This window comes from Acipenser ruthenus, chromosome 18, assembly GCF_902713425.1.
Source record: "Acipenser ruthenus chromosome 18, fAciRut3.2 maternal haplotype, whole genome shotgun sequence".
Lineage (NCBI taxonomy): Eukaryota > Metazoa > Chordata > Actinopteri > Acipenseriformes > Acipenseridae > Acipenser > Acipenser ruthenus.
Window position 1 is genome coordinate 9,562,922 of NC_081206.1, and position 21,501 is coordinate 9,584,422.

The following is a 21,501-nucleotide window of genomic DNA, read 5'->3' on the forward strand; positions in this document are numbered from 1 at the left end:
TGTACTTGCCCTGCCTCTCTCCCACCATCAAACTGCAGCTGTCACTCCTCCTGGTGGATGGACACCTTGTTACCTATACACTGTATTAAAAACCTGGAGTTATTAAAACCTGGAATGGGCAAAACTGCTATGCAAGAAGTCTCATTGCCATCCCTGCCTCACACCTGGGAAGAAACACAGTGGCACTGAAAGACCAAAACCAGGTAAGCAACGACTTGAATGCCAGAGCTCAACATTGAGGGTCCCTATAAAGAGACTAACAGGCGATACCATTCTGCCCCTTTGTGTGCTTTCATCAAAGTGCTTCACAACGGAAGTGGAAAGGACGGCATCGACAAAAGATAGCCTGCATATAAAATATGAAAGGGGTGTTTAAATGTTAATAGAAAGTGGTGAAGATGCTATCAAGACAATTGGAGTAGCCAAGCCCAACAAAGTTTAAAGCAGATCCCACTGAATTCTGGGATTCCTTCACTCATCTGAGCAGCAGTTGTTCCTGGTGGGTCATGGTTCTAAACTTGAACCACTTTTTAATCAAACAAAAAAGCAAAATACACATTTTCTAGTAATTTAACAAAGAATCTTTATGAAGAAACAAACACACTTATTTCATTTAAAGTATTCGTTTGTGACAATTATTGTTTATTTACCGTGTCCTCCTTTTGCTTTTATTACAGCTTTCAGATGTAACATACTGGTTAAGAATTATCATAAACATCTTGTTGGTGAAATTTGGGCCCATTCTGTCTTGCATATTTCCTTCAGCTCAGGCAGATTGGATACACAATGCTTGGCTACAGCTTTTTTCAGATCAGTCCAAAGCATTTCTATTGGATTGAGATCTGGTGATTGCAAAAGCCGTTCCAGAACTTTTATCTTCGTTTTCTTCAAGAATTCCAGAGTTGACTTAGCTGTATGCTTTGGGCTGTTGTTTTGGAAGATAAACTGTCTGCTAATGAGCCTACGAGCAGATGGTGTCAAACAGGTGATACTGTAAAAGAATAGGGAGTGAAACTGACCCAACGAAAACCAAAGCAAAATATAAAAGGAGACTATATTGTATTGACTTTATTTATGATTCAGTATGCAGTGGGGAACATTGCTTTTAAAATCCTTAGACATTTAGACATATTTTACAAGACAAATACAGGATCTGTATGTCACACATTGTTCACAGTTCCATACCACTACATGCATAGAACAACAGCACTCTGTACAGAAACAACTGGATAGAATGTCAACAAATAAAAACTAAGTAATAAAATAAAAAATAATAACTTCAAGACATACAAACAACATTACATCATGATGGGATGTTTGGGATTGGTGTGTGTATTTATACATGTCATTTTTATTTCTCTGAAATGTTCGGATGTTTCCTTAGAATTTAAGAGAAGCCTAATTTTTTTTTTTTTTTTTTTTAATCACATCATGACATGTTTATTTTGTGCTTTTAAGGACAGGCTAATTTGGAAACTTAATTGGGGGAGGGGAAAGTCATTTTGAAATTCAAAGTCTTTATTAAGTTGTCAAATTAAACAGAGAACCCCCTAAATGGTTAAGATCTAGCACTCTATTGCAGGCGATACAAATGAAAGCGTTGGGTTAATATTGAAGTTGACAAATAAACTTCTGCAGCCTTTCCACATTTCAGATGAGTACACAATTGAAATGCTAGTTACAAAAAATACAGATAAATAAAAGTATCCTTTTAAAATAAATATTATTGAACAACTTGATGCTTTTGATGATTGACCTATACAGAGATAGGATCAGTAAGGTTCTCTGACAGAGAATGAAGGAGAATGAGTTACATCCTGAAGAACCCTGTGAAATAATTTAACCTGCATGCTGCAATTGTCACTCGCTAACGAATCAGAGAAACAAGTGCGCTCCAGACCTTGGTAAGGTTTGTGAAAATCTATTTAGTTGCTTAGCCAACCCCATATTAGGGTTTGAAAACATGCCGCACACATTTTAAATTGATACAACAAATAATGCTATAAAGAAAGCATTTCTCCCTTTGTTTTACCAGTCTTCCTAATAGTTATCCATATGTCTTACATTACAATATCTAACCTAAGATATTCCTGCTGTTTTTACCATGTATAAGACCTGTCTTCAATGACATCAGTATATGCCTGCTTAATTGTATAAAGCCATAACTAACAACAATACAGGTGTCTTGTATTTATCAAACAGTCATCAACTGTGTTTCTACTCTGCAAATAGAACAGCGTGGGTGTCCCATTATTGGAGCTGCACGCACTGATTAATCGATTATTAGGATCAAGCTATCCACAGGTGAGTGTCACTGGAGTCGATCGGGCTGATTTACCTTTCCAAGTGAAACAAGTGAAAACGCAGCTGCTTGGGTTTGTGTGGGTCGCTGTTCTCCAGAGTCTAAGAAAAGCAGCGATCACCACAAACCCAAGCAGCTGTTTCTTTACTTGCTCCTCTTTGACTGGTAGCCCAATCAACACTAATGATCAGCACCTGGTTTCTTCCACACTGTTCATTCTCATTAGCCTGCCCCGTATTTTGAGGAGAAAGGTTTACAGAGATATAACAGAGGTTTCACCCGATGGCACTCATTAACCGCTCTATAACACTACTCATTTCCCACCGAAATGTAAACCATAACAAAACAGGAATGTCAAGATAAATATTTATTTAAATAACTGTGCAAGAGATTGCTTACACTGTACACTTCCAACAGTCTGAGTTTTAAAAAGGCTGTATCAAGAGTGAACTGGGTACCGGCTTTGTTTGAAGAAGACTAAAATAATATTTCCATCCGTATTGATTTCTGTAGCAGGCTAGGGCACTTGTTTCTCTTCAGTACGTAGCGGAACATGTCGAAGTCTCTGTTTGTTTACCGCTCGCGTTTGGTACGCTCTTCCAGTACTCCCAGTTGTGATATACGAACGCTGAAGTCAACGCTAAACATTCAAACACACCAATCACACTTTAAAAACAGATTTAATAGAGCAGAAACAAAACTAGCACTCCTTGAAAAAGTCCCCACTGAAAACAAGAAAGGAAAAACATTACTTTAACGTAGACTTTTAAATATCAGCTCTTAACTTGCTGCTTTTTTTTTTTTTTTTTTTTTTTTGGATCTTTACCGTAAGGTGACCATATGGCTCTGTGTTCACCGGGACAATGGCTTTTCAACTCACAACCCAATGCATTCTGGTAAGCGTAGTCTTGATTCTCTTAAAGGAAAGAGATAAGTGAATGGTACCTGAGACAGGTAAAATGTACCAGAATGCCTTGGGTTGAAAAGCCTGAACTGTCCCAGTGAAAATGGGTCACCTTATTTTTACCTCATCAAATTTTTTTCCCATTGCTAGCAGCATATTAAATAATAATAATAATAATAATAGGCGATTTCACAAAGTTTAATACTGTCAAATAAATAAAAACAAAAGACGACTGTTCTTGTCTTTGTTGGTTTCCATGGGAACATCAACAAGAAAAGGGGAGATGGTGGGCGTGGGCTTCAGGCATGTGAAATCACACGCGCACATATATAGTTTGTCCAAAATGTCAGTTTGCTGTTCTATTAACTCTATGATAATATATTGGTATTTCACCCATATCCATTGATTATGATGATATAATGCACCTTCACACAGCCCTGTGTACCGGTGACTGTAGAAACAAAGGTAGAACATCATACATGACTTGATAACCTCACGCAGACAAACTGACTGCAAAACAAACAAACAGAAAACAAACAAAACAAAAACAAAGTCATTCAACGATTAGCAAGTGCTCTACACAAAATGAACATTTTGGAACATTTTCTTCTACCTAATCCATTATTATAATTCATAATACAAAAAGAAATTGTTTTAATATATTTTTTACTGAGTTGCCTCTAATAAAAATCTGCTAAAAATACTGATAATTATTTTAATATATTTGAACAGAAAAATAGACTACTCTGAGATGCATGGCGGTCATATAACCATTTCCATACACCAAACACATATAGGAAGCGACTCCATGGCAGACAGGAAGTGACAGGGTAAACAGAGTATCCGGGCCAGGTTCCCTTGGTAACCATTTCACAATCTGAAGCACATCTCAACACTTTCCAGCACAGTGTCTTTTTTACTTTGTGAAGGAGAGAAAACCCAGGCAGTTCAGACTTCTTTGCACATCATTCTTGTAGCATGTGATAAAATAATCGTCCTCACTGGCGAGTTGTATTTGGGTGAGGGGGTGAGGGGGTGAGGGGGTGAGGGGGTGAGGGGTATGGCCTACCAACCTGACTCATCTTTTTTCCCCACATTTTACTATAAACCGTAGCAGTCGCAAAACTTCAGTGAAGACAATCATAATAATATTTACAACAGATACACATATTAACAATGCATGATCATCATTTACAGCAGTCAACACTGGCTTGAAGGGTTCCAATGTGGTAGGCTGCGGTTGCCGTGGAAACAGTGAAGCCCCACCCCCCAGCAGTGCTAAGAGTTGTGTGCATGTGACAGTATGCACTAGGCCTTGACCACATCCAGAGCCACAATCTTTAACGCGTTCCTCTCTTGAATTCTGGCTAAACGTAGGCTGTGTATAGAGAAGGAACCAAGTCCTAAGCTGAGCTTACAAGGAAAGGCACGAGAAATCTACCTGACTTGTAAGCAGTCAGTTAGGGCACAAGCAGCGGGACACTGGGAGTGAGGGTAAAACAAAAAGCATCTCAAACAGGTATGATATATTAAGGTAGGAGAATTCTGTCTAGAAATGTATATAATACAGTAGACATATTTTACATATAATTACAAGGTGCTGGAGGATATTGTAATCATTTGGTTAAATTAAACTTAAACACAAGCTGTCTAACAGGCACTCTAAAATGAGATAGTCCTGCTATGCATCTTTCAGAACAGGCTCTAGCATAGCTTTTTGAATGTGGGGTGGCTGCAAATATACTGGATGGTATATCTAACAGAGCATGTTTGGAGTATATGTGTTAAAAAGCGTTAACCTGCTTGTCAGCCAGAGTCTTTCTATATACGGGCTGACACCCACTTTCATTGCACTAGTAGATTTCTCACTGTCTTTGCATTGCAGGTGTTGAATTCAGAGAAAGAGATGTACCTTCCAAACAATAGATAAAAAGAACATAACCCAGCTCTCACACATCTGCTCCTGCCAAACGCAACTTTACAAGAAGAGACATTCTCTTGTGATGCACGTCCCAGTTAGAACCAGGGGCGCTGGGGGTACGGATGGCTTTGCATGGCTTCCATCATATACAGGGGTTACAGTTTTGTTTAATGGCTTTCAGCACCCCCACTTTAAAAATGGTTCCAGTGCCACTGATTAGAACACCAAGTTCTTTGGCTCTTAAGACATCAAAATATAATAAGCAAACATTAACGTCTATTTATAAAATAGCAGTGAAGAAGCAGAATGACTAGCTACAAAATAATCTGATGAGATCAGAACAATTTGTGAGTGCGTGCAGAAGACATTATTTACAGAAGGAGCTGCACCATTCTCGATTTGAAATTCTATTTCCAAAACACCCAGACCACGTGTGCTTCTAATGCTGTGTTTGCTGTTTATGACAATGTCATATGGGGGACTGACTAACATTTGTTGTTGAAAATGGCGCATTGTATGTCTAAAGTAAGGACTGTAAATACATGTAAACCCTGCACGTGAAATTTAGAAACAATACCAACCCTAGCAATCTCCTAGCAAGTGTGTCTGTGCATCAATGCTTGTAATTCGATTTTCCCCCTATTCAGAACTTGACTATGTTGGTGTTTTAAATCACCCAGCTTTCATGAGAAACAGTGCAATTCATTCTAACAGTTTATCAGCAACCCTGTATTTAAGGTCTGTTTTGGGTAAAGTAACAAGGCATTACTTCAATATTAAAACAACCCATCTAATATTAAAATAGGTGCTTCCTACATGTGGACAAATGAAATGAAAGAAGTATGACAGCTCTGGTATATCCTCCTTATAGCACATTGCAAAACAATCTAACATTTCAAGGTGCATTTTTATTTTTTATTTGTATTCATAGTCCTATATTTACATATAGTACTTGTAGCCTCCACAAGAGGTCCATATTAAAACTGTGATTCACACAGAACTGTCAGCCTGTTTCTCCCCCATTCCAGGAGAAGAAAATGAGAGTAGAATATATTTTAATCAGTATTTGGAAATTCACAGTAATATCCAAATCCCATCTTAAGCAGGACTGGCTCCCTTCACACCTCTCCTTGGCTTCTTCGAAACAGCTGATCATGCCATGCAAAAGCTCTGGTTTTTCCCCTAAAGAAGATGTCAGTTTTCCTGTGTAACAACCCTCTCTCTGTCGTTGGTCTAGAATCAGTCAGATGCTTTCATTGTACGTGTTGGAGCGGCTTCGTTTGCTGTTTGGAAAGCGGATGTCTTGTGAGATGTGGTTCTCCACTTTGTTGCTTTCCTGAGTGCAGCCTGGTGTGCTGCTCCCTGCAATGCCCTCCAAAGGGAAAATGCAGTTTTGACCCATTAACCTCTGTGATGCTGCTACTTCTAGGTGGCTGCCTCTCTGCTTCTGATAACCGCTGTTCACGTTGTACTTTGGGCTTGCGTTACCCAGGAGCCATTTGGAAGCACTTGCGTCAGTCCCATCTTGTAAATGTTCTTCTTCATCGGTGTCTGCATCAATATATTTGTTAATGGAAGCGTCATGGAAGGTGAACACGTTTGGCATGAGGCTCTCTGGGGATTTAGGAGGTGTTTTGCTACTGGCTGTTGTGTAGATTGAGACTTCTGGACTGAGCAGAGACCGGTCAGAAAACAGAGAGCTATCTGAAAGAGGCCCACTCAGAGTATCTATAACAGAAGCTGACATTCCATGTGCGCTTTGAAAAGCATTGGCTTCCCGGAAATTCACTTTGAAGGACCTGGATTTCAACGGATTGTTGAATCTGAAGGAAGGGGGTTGGGAATTGGGATTGTTGCAATTCATCTCCAGGAAATTGTTCCCCTTGACCGGATAAATTTGTGCGCTGGTGGCGGTTTTGGGAGAGAGCAGTCCTTCGTACTCGTGAGTGGTCTCCAGAGACGGATTTGCGCTGACTTTGAAGGACAGGGAGGTGATTGGACTGTGAGAGAATCTCCCACTTTCCGGAAACTCTGTAGCACAACTTATAAAACTGTCGATACTAGACATGCTTCTCATGTCAATAATTCCTTCAGGGGGGGCCAGCACAGGATCCGTTGGACCTGGGATACTGTCCATCTCTATTTCATCCCTTTGTTTGCCTACTTTTGATGACTGGCCTCCCTCTTTGGTATTGAGGTTGGGCTGGGATTGGGTTTTGGCCATCTTATTATACATTTCTTCCAGCATTTGCACATTGAGATGCTGAGGGCTAGTGCTTGGCCGGGCTGTGTCCGGCGAGCCTTGCTCTTTAATATTTAAAGACTTGTTGGAGCTCGTCTCTGACGTGTTCCGTTTTGTCCATTTCCATTTGTTGGGTGAAAGGTGGTTGTCCTGCACCTTCTCCTTCTTCCCCATGTTTTCTCCACTCTTCTCCACCACAATGTCCATCAGTTCTATACTGCGGGCAAAAGCATCCTTCATGTTCATTGAAACGATGCTTCCATTTCTCTTTGCCCTCTCTAGGGCTTCTCGCCGCTTGATTGCCTTTTCTTGCCTCTTTTGTTCCTTGTAGAATTCTGAGAAATTGTTCACAATAATCGGTATAGGAAGAGCAATCACCAATACCCCAGCGATACAACAAAGCCCCCCAACTATTTTACCCAAAAGAGTCTTAGGGTAGATATCCCCATACCCTACTGTGGTCATGGTGATGGTAGCCCACCAGAAAGAAGCAGGGATGCTCTTAAACTTTGTGTCATCCTCGTCCTTCTCAGCAAAGAACACCAAGCTGGAGAATATCATGATGCCCATTGCTAGAAACAAAATGAGCAACCCCAGCTCATTGTAGCTTCGTCTCAGGGTGAATCCAAGAGACTGCAAGCCTGTGGAATGTCTGGCGAGCTTCAGAATCCTCAAGATCCTCATGATCCGGAATATCTGGACCACTCTTCTGACGTTCTGGAACTGTAGCACACTTTTATTGGACTCTGTAAGGAAGATTGTGACGTAGTAGGGCAAAATGGCCAACAGGTCGATCACATTCAGAGGCCCTTTGAAAAACTTCCATTTGCTGGGGGAAGATAGGAACCGTAGCAGGTACTCCATGGTGAACCATGCAATGCAAACGGCTTCCACGTGAGCCAGTTGGGGGTTGTCAGTGACCTGTCCGAATTCATCCATATCCTGCAGCTCTGGGAGGGTGTTGAGAGACAAGGCAATCGTTGATAATACAATGAAGAGGATGGATATGATCGCCAAAATCTGGAAAAGAACAACAAAATAATAGTTAGCGTTTGAAAAAAAATAAAAAGTGAAACCTAATAACTAACTGTCTAATGATACAAAAATCTATCAACAGGGAAAAAACAATTTCTTATGCATTGTGCTGTGGCGGCGGCAGAGATAGGGTGAGGAAACAGCGATTCAAATAAATCAAAGCTCTTTTTATTCAAGAAACAGAAAAAACAGGAACCAATGACAGACTGCCCCAACCAGGCCACCTAAATACAGTCATAGTGGACCTGGTTGGAGACAGGCAGACATAAAATTATAAACATTTACTTAAATTAAGGCATCACACTGACCAATACACACAGGCACACACGACAACCAATGACAGCTATTTACAGATGTTCACAGTCCCAGGGCCACTCTCCTTGCTGGTCCAGCTCAGTGTCTGTTTCTCCTGCTCCACCCCCACTCCTTTACAATGCATTCTGAACATATTTGATCCAGCTGTAAATGTAAGTAGATCATATTCCTTCATAAATGCAAGCCCATGTCATCTTGAGTTATTTGGGAGTTTCAAGCAGAGTGTGTGTCAAGGCATTAATACTGTACACTCCAGGCAGCAAATCAAAGGTATTAATACTGTACACTCCAGATAGCAAGTCAATGGTATTAATACTGTACACTCCAGGTAGCAAGTCAAAGCAGGAACCTGTAAACCCCAATAACAATCAGAGTCCGTCAAACTAAGGTGAATTGTATCATGGATAATATAGTGTTTTATACTGCAGCTATGCATTTTATTTCAATTAAAATGACAATACAGTAATACTAAAAGAAACTACAATTCTTTGACAAGCGTTTTGACTTGAAGTCTTGCTCAGTGTCTTCAATATTGAAATTTGTATACCATAGGGTTTGGCGTGGTCACAAATTCTAAAGTGTTCTGGCTGTGGATACAATGGATATTCAGAACACCTTTAACATGCTAATTTCAATGTATATTCGGTGACACAGTATCCATCTCTGCTTTGTGAATGAAAGTGTATTAACAATTCAACAGCAGTTTCAGATTGATCAGTGTGGCAGCAGATTTGCTGATAAAATGAGGTGTCGGTTAATTAACCACACGTCATGTTCTCAATCCAAAAGCTGTCAGAACAGACAAACACGCTGACGTATTGACTGAGCCTTGTCTGTTAGAATCTTTCACAGTCCTGAGGGAGTTATTGAGGATTGTGATGTGTGTGGTTAGGAACATTGTCAGACCTTTCCCCTTCATTTAAAACACGCCAAGCCAAACCAGATTCGAAGCCTGGGCAACTCTTAAGATCTGTGCATTTCCTGTACCCATTAATACAAAACAAAGCTTTTTTTGGTATTTCGCTATATATTTGATTATATTCCTCATAGACACCTACAGTACACTTCCTCACTCTCTTGTCTGATCAATTTAAAAGCAGGAATTTAAAGGCAGGTAACCTGTTGTCACATGGCTCCCTTTTTGTAGTGTTTTTTTCAGTCATGGTAAATGTCCTGTTACTCATCTGTAACTTGAAATAGACACACACTTTCAGTAAGGTGTGACAGATTTCTAGTGAAATCCAAAGTTCCCAGAGGCAGCGTGACAGGCTGGACGAGTGGTCTGACGTCAGGCCAGAAGCAGGAAGGAAAAGTGACACCAGGGAAGTACTGCAGTTTAACGCTGGCGTTTGCCGTTTTTATTCCAATACAAAAAATAAATAAAATATTTTTAACAAAAAGAAACTTGCTCACAGAGCAAAATAAAAGGTTTAAACAAAACAAATCTCGAACACAAAATATAACACAACACAGGTCAGGCTGGGCAGATCGCCTTCACTGTTCCTATGTCTCAAATAAAGTTTCGTTGTCTATTACTCCTCTCACTCTGCTCGCTCTCTCCTCTCTAAAACCCCCCCGGAGCTGGAGAGCTGCAGCCTTTTTATATCGTGGCCGAGGGGTTTAACTAGCTTGCAATTAATTATTCTATTACCCCTCGGCCACAATCTGCACGAGTTTATTAAATTACTTCTGTGGATGGGACTACCCATCCACGCTACAAAATAATCTGCTACGCCGTCAAAATACAAAATAATAACAAACCCTGCGGCGCTCGCCGTCATTTAAAATACATAACATTACTAAATCATAATACTAATAATAATACAAAATAACACAGGGGCGGAGGGGGACCCCGTTCTAAAAATAAAAAACCAAAACAATGTACAGGGCACCTCGCCCTGTTACAGGCAGATATTGCAATATATCCACACTGGAGGCTTTTGCTTCATTTCCACCCGCCCCTGGGACTGACTCAAAAGCGGTTTGAAGTGAGTCTGGCCCATTTCCATCAGCAGCAGATCGAGATCAGCTTGGTTCCCATTGGAACTGACTGACTGTCTGTCTGTCTGTCTGTCTGTCTGTCTGTCTGTCTCTCTGTCTGTATCTCTCTCTATCTGTCTGTCAGTCTGTCTGTCTGTTGGTATGTCTCTGTCTGTCTGTCTGTCTGTCTGTCTGTCTGTCTGTCTGTCTGTCTCTCTGTCTGTATCTCTCTCTATCTGTCTGTCAGTTTGTCTGTTGGTATGTCTCTCTCTGTCTGTCTGTCTGTCTGTTTGTTGGTATGTCTGTCTGTCTGTCTCTGTCTGTCGGTCTGTCGGTCTGTCTGTCTCTCTGTCTCTCTGTCTCTCTGTCTGTCGGTCTGTCTGTCGGTCGGTCTGTCGGTCTGTCTGTCTCTCTGTCTGTCTCTCTGTCTGTCTGTCTTTCTCTCTCTGTCTGTCTGTCTGTCTATCTGTCTGTTGGTATGTCTGTTGGTATGTCTGTCTGTCTGTCTCTCTGTCTGTCGGTCTGACTGTCGGTCTGTCTGACTCTCTGTCTGTCTCTCTGTCTGTCTGTCTTTCTCTCTCTGTCTGTCTGTCTGTCTATCTGTCTGTTGGTATGTCTGTTGGTATGTCTGTCTGTCTGTCTGTCTCTCTGTCTGTCGGTCTGTCGGTCTGTCGGTCTGTCTGTCTCTCTGTCTCTCTGTCTGTCGGTCTGACTGTCGGTCTGTCTGTCTCTCTGTCTGTCTCTCTGTCTGTCTGTCTTTCTCTCTCTGTCTGTCTGTCTGTCTATCTGTCTGTTGGTATGTCTGTTGGTATGTCTGTCTGTCTGTCTCTCTGTCTGTCGGTCTGTCGGTCTGTCTGTCTCTCTGTCTGTCGTTCTGTCGGTCTGTCTGTCTCTCTGTCTGTCGTTCTGTCGGTCTGTCTGTTGGTATGTCTCTGTCTGTCTGTCTGTCTGTCTGTCTGTCTGTCTGTCTGTCTGTCTGTCTGTCTCTGTCTGTATCTCTCTCTATCTGTCTGTCAGTTTGTCTGTTGGTATGTCTCTCTCTGTCTGTCTGTCTGTCTGTTTGTTGGTATGTCTGTCTGTCTGTCTCTGTCTGTCGGTCTGTCGGTCTGTCTGTCTCTCTGTCTCTCTGTCTCTCTGTCTGTCGGTCTGTCTGTCGGTCGGTCTGTCGGTCTGTCTGTCTCTCTGTCTGTCTCTCTGTCTGTCTGTCTTTCTCTCTCTGTCTGTCTGTCTGTCTATCTGTCTGTTGGTATGTCTGTTGGTATGTCTGTCTGTCTGTCTCTCTGTCTGTCGGTCTGACTGTCGGTCTGTCTGACTCTCTGTCTGTCTCTCTGTCTGTCTGTCTTTCTCTCTCTGTCTGTCTGTCTGTCTATCTGTCTGTTGGTATGTCTGTTGGTATGTCTGTCTGTCTGTCTGTCTCTCTGTCTGTCGGTCTGTCGGTCTGTCGGTCTGTCTGTCTCTGTCTCTCTGTCTGTCGGTCTGACTGTCGGTCTGTCTGTCTCTCTGTCTGTCTCTCTGTCTGTCTGTCTTTCTCTCTCTGTCTGTCTGTCTGTCTACTGTCTGTTGGTATGTCTGTTGGTATGTCTGTCTGTCTGTCTCTCTGTCTGTCGTTCTGTCGGTCTGTCGGTCTGTCTGTCTCTCTGTCTGTCGTTCTGTCGGTCTGTCGGTCTGTCTGTCTCTCTGTCTGTCGTTCTGTCGGTCTGTCGGTCTGTCTGTCTCTCTGTCTGTCGGTCTGTCTGTCGGTCGGTCTGTCGGTCTGTCTGTCGGTCTGTCGGTCTGTCAGTCTGTCAGCCCCGGGTTCGATAGCGGGCTGCCAGAACCAACTCACACTGATGGTGGAAGTAACTAAAACAGTATCCAATGGAATAGAAGCTGGTTTTAAAAGGTGTACTGCAAAAAATATGGACTGAACATGAAGGCTGTATATACACACACACACACACACACAGTAGGCGCTCCTGTGTGAAACTGTTAGACCACTTTGTGCTTTAATTAGGCATCTTAAACCACTTCTAAAAAGTCTCCTGCATTTTACCATTTGTGGCTATGTGTTCCTTTTCTCTTACTATTTAAAATTAATTGCATGTGTGGCCTATTGAAGTCATCAATTAAATTAGACACTTATTTGCCTATTTTGAAAATGTTCCAAGATTTTCAGTGACAGTGGTTTGATTTCATATGCACAACAAATCAAAACAGAAGCAGTGTGTTGTAATAAATGTGCACACTGCTGTATATATCGTAAAGGTTGCTGTACTATGAAAGATAAAATACATATACACACTGTTAGGGAGTGTGGAGGTTGTTGAAATAATTTGTAAATTTGCAATTCTGAAAACAATAGATACATTCAAATGATCTTTGACTTAATGTTTCAAAGAGTAGACGGTTGATATTAGACTGCGGACGGGAACCCCAGCTTGATACTAGAACACAATGAGATTGAGTTTTACAGCCTGGTTTCAAGATGCAGATGGAAAAGTGGCATTTGAGCTCACAAAATATTGAATCACTCGAGCAATTTGTACAGGAATACTGTTTAATGAAACTGTCCAGACTTTAACGATAAACCTACTGAGCCCAACAATTCAGACCAATTATTTCTATTTTCAGTTAAAAGTCTTGGCATTGATTTTAAACCAAACATGATATAAGATTCCTGTTTAAAAATAGTCTGCCTGCCCCTGTGCTGGTCACAGTGGAATATTAGTAATTCATGACCCACTTATCAGACTGCAAAACATGCCTTCACTTCATCACCTTATAATCACCTGGAAGATGAAAAACTGACATTTAATGATAAAGATGAATACCTTCATTAATAGCCATACAACCTGAAGATGACCACACATATTGATTAATAAAAGCTGAATAACTTTTGGACCATTTTGGGTTGTCTTCTAAGCTAGGGTTTTACATTTGACATATTCTATTAATTGATCTATAGCATGTGAGTGTTTGAATAATCACAAATCTTTGAAGATGTGGTAATGTAATAACAGTATACTCTCAGTGAACTAAGAGTTTTAACGTGTATCATTGCCAGAATGGCTGTTTCAGTAAACTCCTTCATTATTTGAAGGTGTTCAATGAATTTTGTGTTCATTTATTTTTTTACATTTAAATGATTAATCTATCAAAACAAAATTTAATCTCTTCTAACATGAACCTGTGTAATTAATTAATTGAAATCCCTTATATATGTATTTATTATAAAAACACTGCTTTCCCTTTATTTTCAATATTATCTGCAACATAGTACCATGCCATAGCAATACAGTAGAATAAAAACTTCCTAGTTCACAAACAAAATTCAAAATATGTTAACATGTTCAATCTCAAAGTAAATAAATGGAACTAAATCCCTCCTAGAATGTAGCAAACCGTGCTTCAGGAATGTGAATGCACAATAAACTACAACTAACTGTGGGTTATCCAGCTTTAAAATAGTTGCTGTCATTTTAATAAGCTTGTAACATTACAGGGGAAATGCTTGAATTCTGTACAAAGCTACTACTCTACTATCTCTTTTAAATAGATGTTGATTTTTTTTTATTTATGTAAAAAAACAACAACCTCCAAATATAGTACAAAGAAAAAAAGAGGAGTGAATACCTCTCATGCTTCTCTGCTTGAAAACGGCTTCCCGTCAAAAAAAAAAAAAAAAAAAACACCTGCCTTTTTACCGGGCATTGTCAAGTTACATTAAGCATTAAACGCTGTCGGCTGTCTCATGTGGAAAATTACCTGCATAGCAGTGGGATAAAAATAGCTGCTGTGCAATCTCCAGGATACCCCTGAGACAGACAGCGCAGAGATCTTTTTATAGTATTGAACTCAGAGGAGAAACCTCATGGGAAGTGCTGAGTGGCCCTTGTTTGTTTCAGTCTCAGTCAATGCAGACCTTGCTGTCAAGCCTGCTAAGACATTGTTCCCGACTGTACTCTTATTGTGGCAGATTGGATTCTGTATTGGATTTGCTGCTGCTGTTTCAGGGAATTTAACTTTCTCGTAATAGTTGCTGAAAACCAAACAAGAAATCCCTAAGGTGTTTTACTGCCCCTGTAACACGGGGGGGATGGAAGTCTCTGCTGACTGTCTGGCGCATGCATGGTTCTGCAGGAAGAGGGCAGCAGCCTCGCAAGATCCGCCTGTCAGTCATGGCGATGACACAGAGAGGTGGGGAAGAGGGTGTGTTGGCTTTCCCTCTCTCCGAGTGGCTGAGAGGCGGGCCTTGGGGGATTGCTCGGCTCATAAGTACTGCACCTGGTTATGCATTTGGGTGGCCGGAGAGAGAATACCCTGTGACGCTGGCGAAAGACGCCAGTGTAAATAAAGACCAGGCAGGAACACCAGTGGTTGAAGAGAGAACAAACCAGGCAAGCATGGCTGAGGAAGACAGCCCGCCTTAAACAAATAAATCAAGAATTAAAATAAGTAATTATGTACCCGAAGGGACGTGTGTAGTTTTACGGGGAACTTTGGCCACCCCAGTGTATAGGGAATAGCGGAGCATAGCTCGCGGCCCGTACTGACCGGCTTAGCGGCAGTGGGGGCACTGCGTAAGCAGCACTTTTATTTTATAGTTTTATTACTGTGTTTTATTTTCTCTTTTTATTTTGCCTTTGGTTTTCATTATTATTTTAGAGCACCTGTGTGTGCTGTCAGATACAAGTGCAACCCCTGCTTACCATCGTTGGTATAAGGGGAGTTGCAGCACCAGTGCTATCTGGCGACAAATAATAAAAATAAAAAAGAAATTCCCAAAATAAAACTGGGCACCCGTGCGGTGTTTCAAATAAAACCTTCTGTCTCCCGTGTGTGTCAGTGAATTGCCCACCACCCTTCCACAGCCCCCCCTTTTTTTTTCTTCTTTTTTATAAATTTAGTCGTCGCCATTTTCTTACCCCGGTTTTTCTCCCCAATTTAGCATGCCCAATTATTATCTGAATCCTCGGCTCACCGCTCGCAACCCCCCCCCCGCCGACGTGAAACGGAGGCTGGAACACGCGTCCTCCGAAACGTGCTCCTGCCAAGCCGTCATTTTTCGCACTGCAGATCCACAGCAATGCCCCCAGACCTATAGTGCCGGAGGACAACACAGAGCCGTGGATTCCCCTGCCGACCTAAGCCCTCCCTACCCGGGCAGCGCTCAGCCAATTGTGCGCCGCCCCCTAGGAACTCCCGGTCACGGTCGGCTGTGACATAGCCTGGATTCGAACCTGCGATCTCCAGGCTATAGGGCACATCCTGCACTCCGCGCGGAGTGCCTTTACTGGATGCACCAGTCGGGAGCCCCCACAGCCCCCTTAAGGAAGAGTTTTTTTGTTTGTTTTTTGTTTTTTATTACCCCATTTTCTTCTACCCCCTCACTGCTGCAACCCCCGTGCTGACCGCCGGGAGGGACGAAGATGAAAACACACGTCCTCCGAAACGTGTGCGTCAGCCAGCCACTTCTTTTCACTCTGCAGGCCCGCCATGCACATACCATCAGAGCTACAGCGTCGGAGGACCACACAACTCTGGGCCACTTGCAGGCAGGCTTGCAGGTGCCCGGCCAGTCTATAGGGGTCGCTGGTGCACGGTGAACCGAGGTCACCCTGGCCGACCTAAGCCCTCCCCACCCCCGGGCGGCGCTCTGCCAATTGTGCACTGCCCCCTGTGAACTCCCATCCACAGCCTGCAGTGGAATAGCCTGGACCCGAACCGGCGATCTCCAGGCTATAGGGAGCATCCTGCACTCCACTCAGAGTGCCTTTACTGGATGCGCCACTCGGGAGCACCTACTTAAGGAAGAGTTAACATCAGTTCTGTAAAGTCTCCGTGTCATATTGTACTGGCAGTGGCATCCTATCTTAACAGAATAGTACTCAGATTCAAGAACCACACAGCTGCACTGCTAGTCTAATTAGAGAGGTTTTGAGGGTGAACTGGTCTTAGCCTGTGGAAATGAAAATGCCTCTTGTCTGTTTGCATCACACCGATGAGAAGAAATCTAGCATTACATAAAGCAGACTACCGTGTGTTATAAAATACATGCTGGCACTCGAGCACCACTGAGTCCTGCAAGACATCCTTTGTACAGGAGATTGTATTGTGCATCCTGATGAAAGGTTGTGGAGAGAGAGGGGGGCAGGGGATAGCAGAGGAATCGGCCCTCTGTGAAGGAACATCAATAATTGCACTTTTCTACCATCAGTAACGTGGCGGAGACACTGTTGAATTAATTCCTCTGCATTGAATAGGGATTGAGCTCTGAGACCACATCTCACCACCCAGCTCAGCACAGTGTATAGTGGCGGGGAGGGTTGCCGTGACAACCAGCGTCAGGCCCAGTCATAATAACATAGTTATGCTTTCGTTTATGAAAGGCAAGTAGGGTGAATGTAGAAAATAGATGACTGTGGTAGGGGGAGGGAGGGGGTGACAAGTGGAATCCCTTATTAAAAACTAGTTGAATACATTACACATTATATTTAGCCTTAGTTAATTTGCTTTTTCTTCTGGAAACCTATTTAAGGAAGTCTCTAAAATAACAAGCTCTAAATGCAAATCACCATGACCTACAGCCACCGGATATACAGAACAAAATCCAGCTGGAGGGACTGGTTTCTCTTTTATTGGGATACTCTAACTGGTGCTAAAGACTGTTAACAATAGTTCTGCTGTTGGTTGCACTGAATGAAAACCATTACAATTTGCATTGGGAAAACAAAAGTTAATCATGGAGCAGGTTGTACAAACAGAAATCTATTGTATCGTGTAGCATATAGCGCATTGAGCAACTACCTTGAACAATTCTACTTAACTGCAGTAAATTGCTGTATAGTAGTCACAATCATCCATAACCAGACTTCAGTGTATTCCATCTGCCAACATCACAGACATCAAGGCACTCATTAACTATGTGACCCACCTTAGATAAGCAAAACCAAATAAGAGTAATTGGATTGATTTTTGTCCGAGTCTAGTAGCTGTGTGCACTCCGCAGAGAGAGTATGAGTGAATCATCAATCAGGATGCTGTTTTCTTTGTGGGTGCTGCTTGGTGGCTCTTGTCACACAGCTGCCTGTAGCAGTGTTGAGTTATGCTGCAGTAGCTGAGACACGCCACCATTTCAAGACGCTGCTATTAAAACCCACTGATAACCCGATTTGTTTGCTGCTGCTCTGTAGTCAGGAAGGGGAGGATGTGGAGTATAGGCCTTTAGGTTACAGCTCCAGTTTGACCATTTTTCATAATTTGAATGTCAATTTGCGGGTCACTGGGTGGACTGAATCACGCTCACATTAAGGGTATAAGGCAGACACATACAGAACATACTCATAACTATTTATCTAGGCAACGGTTCATAGAGGCAGCGTCGTAGTTCATAATCGAGTTACTAAGATATTACTGAGCGCCAACTGCCCACTAAACATTTGAAGGGTTCAATTGTATGTTTTGAAGGAAGGTTCACAATAACAAGCCAATGGTCTGGCTAAAACGGTTTCATCAAGACTGTATACGTGGCAGAGTAAACACAACAAAGGTTGAAGTACACGGGATGATAGAGCTGACTTGGGCTATTCAGGAGACACGCGATGATATCCTTCACTCCTGTACCTGGAAGAACGTCCTCCAGTTCAGGTAGATATCACACACCTATTCTGTAACTGTAAGCTAGATAATCATTACATCATGTCTAGAGGTATCATTGCAATAACTGTGTATTTCTGTATTACTAATAATCTTTCCATGCTAATACACGAATAATGTAGCTTTACTAAATACTCTTGTCAAGTACCAGTAATAACATGGATTAAGGTCAATAGTAAAGTGATTATAGTTGCTTCCACAATCTTTACACATTGACTGTGAAAACACCTTCCTATGTATAACATGACAAACTGATGAAATGCTTGTTTTGGCTGCTGGCAGATTGGAGTGAGTGTAGGCCTCTCCCTGGAGGCAGAGGAGCAGTGCAATCCACAGCAAGGTCACAGACATGCCTCTCTCCTGCTACATTCGGACTCTGGATTATTCGCTGTGAACAATCAAGGTGCATTAATGCTAATGAATGCTGTCAGATGCTTTAAAGCCATGCCCTGCTCGTCAAGCTGAGCCAAAAACAAAATACTGTATACAGCTCGAGGGCCATTTTAAATACGTTCAGATAAAATGCCCTTTTATTCGTGTCTGCTTTTTGCATCATACAATTACTCCCTACTCTTTGTAATTTCTATATAGTTTGTGTTAGGTGGGAGGGATGTTTTACACTGCCCCTGTGCTCCATGGCTGCTTTTCAAATGCTTTTCTTGTACGATTCCCACGATCCAACATGAAAATCACAGATTACAGTTCCAGGAACCCTTGTAAACAAGGCCTGGGGCTCAATGGGTAATTCTCCTAAATAAACAAATACATACAAAATAAATTTTAAAAAAGCTGAATGAAGCTAATATCTTTACATTCACAAACAAAAGAATCACATGATCACAATGTGCTCCATTTATTTAATAAGACACACCTGAGCTTGTTACCTATGCACTATGGGCTAATCAAGCTTGCAGTAAAACCACTCAATTCTTAATGATTGTTTATACTGGAACAAAATGATCCATTGATTGAGAATACTGAGCAGAAGATCATGCAATACCAAAACCAACCACCAGGGGCCCCAGTCCCCATGCTAAGACCTCTCAACCCAAGTGTTGCTGCAGTGCAGGGAACATTAGACATCATTGAAGTTGTCACTCCAAACCCCCTAAATAAATTGTTGGGTTTGGCACACACAGGGGTTGCCTTTCCAAAGCTTACATAATCAAGCACTCCAGCTTGTGAGCAGCGCCGGCCGTCAGGGTGTGGGACGGTTTGTTAAACTCAATGAAACGCTGACCTCGTTGGAACAGGGGCATACGAGCAAGACAGCTAGCAGACACATTGAGACATGTATACAGCCTTCTGTGCTGGAGAAGATCTTGTCACACAAGTGTGTTAATATGGGAAGTTTTCTATCAATGTACCTCTAGAATATAACACATGGTTTAGGCTTTGCAAGAGGCATTTTTTTTTATAAACTGATTTTTTATAAACTGCTATTGGATTTTTTTTTCTGTAACATACAAATTAATCACACCAGCAGAAAAGCTGCATGTAATGCAGTAAAAATGTCATCCACTTTCAACAATATTATAGATGTGACTTGCACGATCCTAAAGTGCATCTTGGCCACTTAGCACCACTTATATCTGCCATAAAATGCTCAGTTTAGTCTTTTGTCAACATAATTGAAGCCATCTGTGCATGCTCATGATGATCCTCACATTTTACACTTGTGTGCCCATATATTACAACACTGCAAGATGTGTCATTTATATCCTTTATATACCCACCTGCAGGAAAACCACAGCGTGTGAGAATTTACATTTCAGGTCAGTAATCAGTGATATAAAAACATGTCAAAATGTTAGACCACGTTGTTCTTTAATTAAGCATTTTAAACAACTTCTAAAAAAAGTGTCATGCATTTTATCATGTGTAGCTTTGTGTTCCTTTTCTCTTACAATTTTTAATTAATTGCATGTGTGGCCTATTAAAGTCATCAGTTAAATTAGACAATCACTAATTTGCCTATTGTAACAATTCTCCAAGATTCTCATTTCCAGTGGTTTGATTTCATATGCTGCACAACAGAAGCAATGGGATGGTCTAATAAATGTGCTCACTACTGTGTATATCATAAAGGCTGCCGTACTATACAAGATGAAATGTACCTCAAGAGCTATCTGACCTTGAGTGGGGTGAAAAATAAACCACCTTGTATTTTACAGAATACAGTATATAGTTAATTAAGAATAACTAAGCAGACTACCTAATCTTAATGCTGTAATCTACATTAAGTCATCTTCAATTTCTTGATATTTTTAGCCCTAGCACCAGCTCATGCTTTCATCTGAGTCTACGAGAACTGAGGTAACATAGCACACACAGTTCAGAAGGGATTTCAAGTTGGACTAATTTACACTCCAGCGGGATTTGTGCTGGTTATTCAAACGCAGTAGCATTATATTTGGACGCACCAAGGGTATTGCAATGGTATGAACAATGGACTGTCAGATGTTCTCCCTCATTGCCGTGTCTTTATTATTTTTGTGTCCTTTATTGTGCAGCTCCGGGTATTCTGATACTGCAAGAATTATCTTTTCTTCCGCCATTGTTTACTGAAGGCACGCAAGGGAAGCTGTTCCTCATTGGTCAGTTCCCTAGCTACCGTGCGTCAAAATCACAAACTAGGACACCAATCCTGTTTTTTCGCATTGCTTCTGTGTCGCTTCAGTGCCGCCCGTCGCATCGCAGGCAGTGTGAATGTCTTGTATCAAAAATACATGTTTTATTTTTTATGTCATGGTACGGTGTGTCATACACGTCTGGTGTGTGGAGACCTTAAGGCAAAAAGTTGGATAAATGAATCCTGTTTTAAATACCTTTCAATTATTGTTTTGAGAATCAGCTTTTATGGAGCTCCCCTAAATCCCTTGTTTAGAAAGGGTATTAATGTTTGTGACAGAGTAGCTGTCTGCCGTGTGGGTGTGTGCATTCGCTGCTGAGTGACAGGCAGGAGATCGAGACAGAGGTTGAAGTTGATACATCCCGCAAGTGAACAGGATTTATTTACATATGAACACACTGAACAGCTCATGTGATACTACTAGCAATGGTAGCGCATGAAGCACATACAACACACTGTACAAAATCTCGGAACTAATCTTCTCTGTTCAATAATAAACTAACGTTGCTGAAGAGCTTGATCATGGCTGATAAAC

At 41.7% G+C, this 21,501-nt stretch overlaps 1 protein-coding gene across 2 annotated transcripts in view; it reads right to left on the reverse strand.

Annotated features, from left to right (window-relative positions):
* Nucleotides 1-1,053: 1,053 nt before the first annotated feature.
* Nucleotides 1,054-21,501, reverse strand: part of LOC117435788 (potassium voltage-gated channel subfamily B member 1-like) — a 99,364-nt gene continuing 78,916 nt past the window's right edge. For both annotated transcript variants that reach the window (XM_034059254.3, XM_058991184.1), the window contains exon 3: nt 1,054-8,389. In XM_034059254.3, coding sequence (XP_033915145.1) covers nt 6,371-8,389 — 2,019 coding nt within the window. In that variant the 3' untranslated portion in view covers nt 1,054-6,370. The remainder of the gene's footprint in view (nt 8,390-21,501) is intronic.